The sequence below is a fragment of the Bison bison genome, unplaced genomic scaffold, assembly GCF_000754665.1.
Source record: "Bison bison bison isolate TAMUID 2011002044 unplaced genomic scaffold, Bison_UMD1.0 scf7180017864325, whole genome shotgun sequence".
NCBI lineage: Eukaryota > Metazoa > Chordata > Mammalia > Artiodactyla > Bovidae > Bison > Bison bison.
Genome location: NW_011494897.1, coordinates 10134232 through 10143960, shown reverse-complemented (window position 1 = coordinate 10143960; position 9729 = coordinate 10134232). Strand labels below are relative to the sequence as shown.

The following is a 9729-nucleotide window of genomic DNA, read 5'->3' as shown; positions in this document are numbered from 1 at the left end:
ATGGTGACTGCAGCCATGAAATTAAAAGATGCTTAGTCCTTGGAAGGAAAGTTATGACCAACCTAGACATTAAGAAGCAGAGACATTACTTTGCCAACAAAGGTCCGTCTAGTCAAGGCTATGGTTTTTCCAGTGGTCATGTATGGATGTGAGAGTTGGACTATAAAGAAAGCTGAGCGCCGAAGAATTGATGCTTTTGAACTGTGGTGTTGGAGAAGACTCTTGAGAGTCCCTTGGACTGCAAGGAGATCCAACCAGTCCATTCTGAAGGAGATCAGCCCTGGGTGTTCATTGGAAGGACTGATGTTGAAGCTGAAGCTCCAATACTTTGGCCACCTGATGCAAAGAGCTGACTCATTTGAAAAAACTCTGGTGGTGGGAAAGATTGAGGACAGGAGGAGAAGGGGTGATAGAGGATGAGATGGCTGGATGGCATCACCGACTCAATGGACATGGGTTTGTGTAGACTCGGGAGTTGGTGATGGACAGGGAGGCCTGGTGTCCTGCGGTTCATGGGGTCACAATGAGTCAGACACGACTGAGCGACTGAACTGAAGTGAACTGACCTGAATCAGTAAGTGTGTTAAAGAAAGTTATCTGGACATTTGATAAAGAACAGTAAGACAGATTTTATGCATGGGGCCTCCAGCAATTGAGTTGTATAGCAGGGGAGATTGTGCTTAATTATGAGCAGAGCCAGGAAAATGGTGCATTTAGTCTATGAGCAGAGTAGAAGGGTTGGTAGATAGAATAATACAGAGAAGGCAGAGTAATTCTTTTTAAAGACACCTAACGGGAATCTTTGGAGAAGGCAATGGCACCCCACTCCAGTACGCTTGCCTGGAAAATCCCATGGACGGAGGAGCCTGGTAGGCTCCAGTCCATGGGGTCGCTAAGAGTTGGGCACGACTGAGCGACTTCACTTTCACTTTTCACTTTCATACATTGGAGAAGGAAATGGCAACCCACTCCGGTGCTCTTGCCTGGAGAATCCCAGGGACAGGGGAGCCTAGTGAGCTGCTGTCTATGGGTCGCACATAGTCGGACATGACTGAAGCGACTTAGCAGAAGCAGCAGCAGCAGCAGCAGCAGCGGCAACAGGAATCTTGCTGAAGGCAGACCAGGGTTACCAAATGTCACCAGGGAGATGGTGATGGATGCGGAATTTGGTCAGCTATTAAAGATGATCAGATGTTCAGGCTAGGGGATTCTTGCTAAAGTGACTTGACAGAATTCTTCCTAAAGTTGGACTCACACATGCCTATAGAAAGAGTCTAGACAAAACAAGCTCATATGACTTTGTCTTGAGTCATCAAGGAGAAAAACTTTCTCAACTGATTTATTTTTTCAAACTTTTGAAATTTGCTAAGGATTTTTTAATGGAATATATGGCCAATATGTTCTATGTACTGTTGAGAAGAAATTTTCATTTCCTCTTTATTATTATAAGGTTTCATATTTCACTAGATGATCTATCTTATTAAGTAGGTTTTGTAGATCTCTATTGTTACATTTTTACCCCACGAATGTATCTAGGTCTAGGAAACATGTTCTGGAGTCTCGTAACATTGTCAGCGTATGGATATTTTAACCTGTATCTTCTGTGTTCTACTTTATGAAAAGTGTTTCAGTTAAAGCAGATTTGCAAGTTTTAGTCTTTAGCACTATTCAGTCTATTTCGTTTTCTGATGTAATAATTTTGACCTGAAGAGATGATTAATTTTTCTTTCTTTTTTATTTACTTTTATCAAGATATCTTTTTCATTTGGTTTTTAACTGTTTTTTGTTTGTTTGTTTGTTTTTTTCTGTTTTTAAGAAGAGACACTGTTTGCTGTCTTAGTCTGTTCAGGCTGCTATAGCAAAATACCAAAGACTGGGTAACTTGTAAACAGCAGAAACACCTTGCTCAAAGTTCTGGAAGCTAGAAGTCAGAGATCAGAGTGCCAAGATGGTTGAGTGAGGGCTGTCTTCCACTAACAGATTTTTCCTTGTATATTCTCATTGCAGGAGGGACAAAGAATCTCTTGGTAGACTCATTTACAAAGCATGACTTCCATTCCTGAGGGCTCTGCTCTCATAAGCCAGGCATGTCCCACAGACCCCACCTCCTAATACCATGATCTTAGAAGGACAGAATTTCAGCATATGAATTTTGTGAGACACAAACATTCAGATCATAGCGCTTACATGTGTCATGGAGCTGCCTTATGACTTCTTAGATCATAAGAAGATAATGGCACTGATCTTTCTGTCTCCATGTGCAAGATGTTTGCTTGGGTACATGTGTGAGTTGGTCTCAGATTCAGTGAAACAAAACTTCCAAACCAGTTCATCCTTCCATTCGAGGGTAAATGGTTGCTGCTTTTTTTTTTTTTTTTCCCCTTATAGTATTTGACATAAATATTTCTTTTTGCTTTCAGATGTTCCCATCTGAAGTCTGGTTACCGTGCAAATGACTTAATGCTGTTGATAATTTGATCCACTCGTTTATATATTTGAAGGTCTTTTTTTTTTCCTTCTGTAATTCTAATCTGCTTGATTTCCAGGATATGTGTGTGTGTGTGTGTGTGTGTGTGTGTGTGTGTGTGAGCGCGTGCACACGCACGCACATGCACACACTCAGTTGTGTTTCACTCTTTGTGACCCTCCGGAATGTAGCCCACCAGGCTCCTCTGTCCATGGAATTTTCCAGGCAAGGATATAGGAGTGAGTTGTCATTTCCTTCTCCAGGGGGTCTTCCAGACCCAGGGATCAACCCACGTCTCTTGCATCTCCGGCTTTGGCATATGCTGAGTTCCAAATACAAACTGAGAATGCTACTTTCTGAAATAACATTGTTGACACATTATTTCTGATAGCAACTCACCTTATCTCTTGCAGAGAAGTAGAAACTGTCACTTAGAATTAGATGGTCACTAGACTGTGTCATTTTAAAACTGGCATTATTTTTAATTTTGAGAAGACAAACAAACTCTTCTTCTGCTAGAAATCTTATTTGGTGTTTTAGGAAATTGGCTTGCCAATTTGTCAATGGGCATAATGCCACCTGAACAGATGGGTTTCTGAAAGAATGAGAACAAGCTTCAAGTCTGACAATTATATGCTAGATGATCCAAGAATCTGGAAGTCTGAGAATGGCAAGTTCTTAATGTTAGTCTTAAATGGCATTGATACTTTTTTATCAACATTCAAATGTTGAAAACTGCAGCTTAACTGTAATTCGCTTAACTTCAAATTTCACCTTAGAGGGTCCATTATCAAGAACCTAAAGCTCCCATGGATGTTAGTGATTTCTACAAAGCTATCAACACACAATAACATAATATTTAATGTCATGTATTTGTTGTTGTTTAGTCGCTCAGTTGTGTCCGATTTTTTGTGACCCCATGGATTGCAGCACACAAGAAACCTCTGAGCTTCAGTTCAGTTCAGTCATCTCCGACTCACTGTGACCCCATGAACTGCAGCACGCCAGGCCTCCCTGTCCATCACCAACTCCCAGAATTTACTCAAACTCATGTCCTTGGAGTCCATGATGCCATCCAACCATCTCATCCCCTTCTCCTCTGCCTTCAATCTTTCCCAGCATCAGGGTCTTTTCAAATGTGTCAGTTCTTCACATCAGGTGGCCAAGGTATTGGAATTTCACCTTCAGCATCAGTCAGTCCAATGAATATTCAGGACCAGTTTCCTTTAGGATGGACTGGTTGGATCTCCTTGCAGTCCAAGGGACTCTCAAGAGTCTTCTCCAACACCACAGTTAAAAAGCATTAATTCTTCGGTGCTCAGCTTTCTTTATAGTCCAACTCTCACATCCACACGACTACTGGAAAAAATACAGCTTTGACTAGATGGACCTTTGTTGGCAAAGTAATGTCTCTGCTGTTTAATGTCTAGGTTTGTCATAACTTTTCTTCTAAGAAGCAGATGTTTTTTAATTTCATGGCTGCAGTCACCATCTGCAGTGATTTTGAAGCCCAAAACAATTCAGTCTCTCACTATTGCCATTGTTTCCTCATTTATTTGCCATGAAGTGATGGGACTGGTTGCCATGATCTTAGTTTTCTGAATGTTGAGGTTTAAGCCAACTTTTTCACTCTCTTGCACTTTCATCAAGAGGCTCTTTAGTTCTTCGCTCTCTGCCATAAGGGTGGTTTCATCTGCATACCTGAGGTTATTTATATTTCTCCCAGCAATCTTGATTCCAGCTTGTGCTTCAACCAGCCCAGCATTTCTCATGATAACCTCTGAGCTTAATACACATATTTATATAATTGTATAGTCATATATATGTTTTCTCTGCATTTTAAAGATACAATTGAAAGCAGGTAATGTTTTGAAGTGGTCTTCCAAGGTGGCTCAGTGGTAAGGAATCTGCTTGCCAATCAGGAAATGTGGGTTTGATCCTTGGGTCTGAAAGATCCCCTGGGGAAGGAAATGGCCACCTTTCCAGGATTCTTGCCTGAGAAATCAAGAGTTGGACATTACTTAGCAACCAAACAACAATATTTTTTAATATACTTGATCAAGTTTCCATTTGCCATAACGATCTATAGTAACTATTGTTTATTTTACATATTTTCTTATCTTAATTTGCTTAATTTTGGGGCTACATTAGTGTTAGATAAGCTAAACCATACGAAAAAGTCAATAAAATCTAGAGAAAAAATTCTCTAAAAGCTTGCTATTCAGTGCTTACTAAATATGTATTCACAACCATGATCATCCCGGGTACTTTTCTAGGTATGTGTGAAATATTTGTGAACAAAAATATAAATAAAACTCCCTGCCCATTTGTTATCTGTCACTCTTTTGTTTCATAATGGTTATAATCTAGGCTTCCTCAGTTGCAGGTAATTTAAACACTGATTTTAAGTGGAAAATGGAATAATGTAAAATATTATTCATGCAGGAGAGGAGTCACTCACAATTTTTGTGGACAAGCGGAAGCTGAGCAAACGATCTGAAGGAAGTGACCCCAGCGCCAATAGCTCCTCGGTTACTCTGGAGACTCTACACCAACTGGCTGCTTCCTATTTCATTGACAGGGACAGCACCCTTCGGAGACTTCACCACATTCAAATCGCATCCACTGCTATAAAGGTATGAATATGTTTATCTTATGATTATATCATACCATGAGGCTTCCCTGGTGGTTTAGTGGTAAAGAATCTGCCTGCAGTGCTGGAGACTGGGTTTCAATCCCTGGGTCGGGAATATCCTCTGGAGAAGGGAATGGCAGCCAGCTCCAGTATTCTTGCCTTGAGAATTCCATGGACAGGGGAGCCTGGCATTCTGCAGTCCATGGGGTTGCAAAAATTGGACACGACTTAGTGACTAAACCATCATATCATACCACTGTGTTTTCCGTCTCTAAGATCCGTTTCTATGTATGTTCATGGCTCACTGATTTAAACCATGGTGTCTTGAAGAATAATGTATTATTTCCTTTTGTTTTGAGTTTTGCAATACATTTAAGGTGAAATTATGTATATATATTTTCATGTAATTTTGTTAACTGGATAATTGGATTAAGGTTTTTCAAGTCAGAGCATTAATTGAAATGCACATGAATTGAGTTTATCCTTGGCTACTTAGACACACACAAAGCATACATGGATGAAACTTTGTTTTAATAATACTGATTTCTTTTGTAAAACTTCATAATTTGATTTGTGTGCATTTAAAAACATTATCCTGAGTAGTGGATGATTGGGCTCAAAATGAGTCAGTGACACAAAAATCATTAAGAAGTCTGATTCGAGGAGTATTTCCCCCTTTGTTTTTTAAGACACAGTTAAGGAGTACAAGTAGTTGTTTTTAAGTCTCTAGAAGTCAATATACACCATAATCTGGAACTAGTGGACAAATCCATGTGTTTGCTAAAATCTTTAGCCTTTGACTCAACTAAAGTTGACTTTATGAACGCTGAGAGAATGGGAAAACAGGATACCTTTAATTTTCAGAAGAAAGAGAAAGAGAAAGACAGAGAGAGAGAGAAGCAGTAGTTTCCAGAACAATAGATGTTTTGACATATTTCTCTGGAAGTTTGGATAAGCATGTTGTTGTGTTTGGGTTCGGCCAGGGGCCATTGTAAAATTAACAGACCATAGAGTTGGCACAATATCATGGTGTGATTCTGGACAAAGTAGTAAGAACAAAATAAAACATAAAGAGCATTTCTTAGTGTTTTAAATGTAACATGTCATAATTAATGTAAAAATCAATCATTAAATATATCATTGTATTGCTTTGTGAGATTAAAATTAGTATTTATATTTTTTCAGTTACTTGAAAAATTAGTACATTGATATGTTGAGAATGCTAGACAAATTAGCCTAAGGTACATCTTTTGTCTAAGATTCTCCTAGAGAGAATAAAAGGTTACATGAAAATATCTTTAGCTTAAGAGTTGCACAAATAATAACTGCCGATTTCCAATACTGTTTGTAAATGAGGTTAAGAAAAAGACTTCTGTAGAGATAAATTGTACAATGATAGTCTACCTCTGACCATAGAATTTAGGTTATATTGAGTAATCAAGTATATAAATAATATTTATGCCATATAGATACCAATGTGGCCAGCATGAATGCAGATGTTGATTAATTTTAAAATATTGTAAGGTAGAGTAGTGTTGTAGGTATTTAGCTTAAGGTTACTGAGAGGAAATAGGCTTTTTCAGAAATCAATTTCAGTGATATAAACAGTGACTTAAAGTATATTTTCTAATAGAAGACATCATTGTTGTAAGTGTGTTTATTATATGGCTATTGATTTTTCACTCAGCACACCAAGTAGAATTATACAATAGAGTTTTTGTATCCATAGTAAGTATTCATTCACAGTTCATATCAAAACTTAATGGATATTTGTACATACTCTTTTGTCCCAGAATAGAAATCTGTATCACAAAAGGCACATGTTTTAATGGCTAAGCTATTGTATGCAGGCAGTGTTCTTAGACACTGATGCTACAGCTGATGTTGATAAGACTTCATGGATGGTAGAAATGAGCCAGCCTCAAAGTAGAAGTGACTTTTATCAATGAGTAAGCTCACAGGAGCTCTAGGGAACACAGAGGAGTAGCCTGGAGTGTGGGAGAGTGAACAGTTTTGCCTTGAAAGGACTCCAGAAAATACTCTTTATCCAGTAGTCTTGAAAGGGAGTTCTAATGCACACAATGGAAATAGTTTCTAGAGTAATTATATTTATTTATTTTTGGCTGTTCTGTGTCTTGGTTGCCGTCTGGACTTTTTTCTAGTTGCATTGAGCAGGGGCTACTCCCTAGTTGTGGTTTGAGGGCTTCTGACTGTGGCTTCTCATTGCAGACCATGGGCTCTAGGGAACGAGTGCAGGCTTCGGTGGCTTCAGCTCCCAGGCTTTAGAGCACAGGCTTAGTAGTTGTGGTGCCTGGGCTTAGTTGCTCTGTAGTGTGTGGTATCTCACAGACCAGGGATCAAACCCATGTCTCCTGCACTGGCAGGCAGATTCTGTATCACAGTAACTAAGGAAGTCTCCATAATGGAAATATTTTAAAGTGTGTGTAGCAGGGCTGGAAACAGGAAAAAAAAGTGGAACTTTAGATCAGGGAGAGGAAACAGAGAACAATATAGGAATGATATAGAGATGGATGGATTGTAAAGAAAAGTTCACATATCTTATCTGTAACTAAGAAAAAAAGGGAATGAGGTATGTGTACTGGGAGCAACAAGGTTCAGAAAATAATCTGAAAGTACCCAAGGCCTGCAAGGGTGAGGTAGTAGGAGCTGGGAAAGAGGGGAGGGCCATCAGACTTTTCAGGATTAAATTCAAACATGGATGGAGTTCCCACCTGAGGCAGTAAAGTAGCTAGTGATTATCTGACCCATGGTCAGCTGCAGTCTGGGCTACTGTGAAAGCTCTGGGAAAGATTCTTGAGCAGCTCTACAGGGTCCTTGAATTTCATGCACACTTTTATTATGCTGTGTAATTTTCTGGAGAGAGTATCTTTTATTTTTCCTTAGTTATCAAATGTATAGATAAAAGATAAAAGATGTCCCTCCTCAAGTATAAGATTATAATTGCTTAGATGTAATTGGACAGGGTGAAAGGGACTGAATGGCTACGGTAGTGGGTGTGTAAGCAAAATCCAAGGGTATTCAACTTCTGAAATCCTTTTACCTGAATAAACAACTGACTGCAAAGTGCTTTTGTAGTATATTTAAAATCAAAAGCTGAAAAATTCTACCAACTCTCTAAAGGTTCAATGTGTTGCTTTTATATTTTAAAGATTCACACTAGGGATACCAAGATCTACAATTTCTTTGATTAGATAAAAAACCTTGGATTTTAAGTGTCATGTAGTGGGCATGTAATTTCTTGAACAAATGTTGTATGAAGATGTGTCATGATTCATAGAATCTAGGAGACAGAGTATTGTTAAAAAATAAAGTCAAATAAGTTCATTATCAGATAACAGCAAAAATATTGTTAAATCTGCATTATCGTGCCTACTTTTATCATGCTAAATCTTTAAAAAACACAGGAGTTGAATGAATAGCATTGACTATGAACCAGTTTCTAGAAAAGGAAATTGAACAAATGGTTGCTTTTATCTCTTATAATCATGAATGTAAATGTAGACTGAAGTTCATTAACACATCTATAAACAAAAAAGGAATGGCTCAAATGCCTATATAGCTTAATTAACTGCTATATTATTCCAATAATGGCATTTATGTCAAATATTATTTCTCAATATAATTATTAGTGCAAAAAATATCAAGTATAATGTCTAGAATTCTCCATTATTTTCAGAACATTCAATTAAATTGACTCAAGTTACCTTAAAAAATCACACTAACATATTCTTTAGGTTTATTTTGAAATAGTTGAATGAACTTTAATATGATTGTCAAAGATGAGAAAAATAAAAATATATATATTGTGGGAAATTTAATCAATTGCCTGATATGCTATATACATTTTCCAAAATTTCCTTTATACTCTGTTTTAAATTAAAATTTTGAATCTGTTAAAACTCTAAAAGTTATCATTATTTTTCTAAAAGAAAAGATACAATGATTACAATACAATACAAAAAGATACAATACAATAATATATTCCTAGCATTTTCCTAACATAGAAAATTTACTGGAAATATATTTAAAATTATGGTGTTTAGAATTTTTTTGAACAAATTTAGTGAAAGGCACAAACAATATGATAAAATCAACTTACAGGTCAATATTCCAGCTAAAAAATCCATCTTCAAATGATGTTTTGGTGCTGCATAGTTTACTAAGGGTGGTCAAGGTGATACTGAGAAGAAGTTCCATGACTTTAGAGCTTCATTTATATTTCTGAAATTGTAAAGATACATTATTATAAACTTCAAGAACTATTCATAAAGTTAGGATATATATTAGAACATTAGAATATACAATGGAGCAAAGACAGTCTCTTTGACAAGTGGTAATGGCCTTAGAAAGCATCACTACAAACAAAGCTAGTGGAGGTGATGGAATTCCAGTTGAGCTATTCCAAATCCTGAAAGATGATGCCGTGAAAGTGCTGCACTCAATATGCCAGCAAATTTGGAAAACTCAGCAGTGGCCACAGGACTGGAAAAGGTCAGTTTTCATTCCAATCCCAAAGAAAGGCAATGCCAAAGAATGCTCAAACTACCGCAAAATTGCACTCATCTCACATGCTAGTGAAGTAATGCTCAAAATTCTCCAAGCCAGG

The 9729-nt window shown here is 37.6% G+C and overlaps 1 protein-coding gene across 2 annotated transcripts in view; it reads left to right on the top strand.

Annotated features, from left to right (window-relative positions):
- The window catches only part of BRINP3 (bone morphogenetic protein/retinoic acid inducible neural-specific 3), a 497054-nt gene that overhangs the window by 263039 nt on the left and 224286 nt on the right, over positions 1–9729 (top strand). For both annotated transcript variants that reach the window (XM_010853296.1, XM_010853297.1), the window contains exon 4: positions 4913–5103. In XM_010853296.1, coding sequence (XP_010851598.1) covers positions 4913–5103 — 191 coding nt within the window. The remainder of the gene's footprint in view (positions 1–4912; positions 5104–9729) is intronic.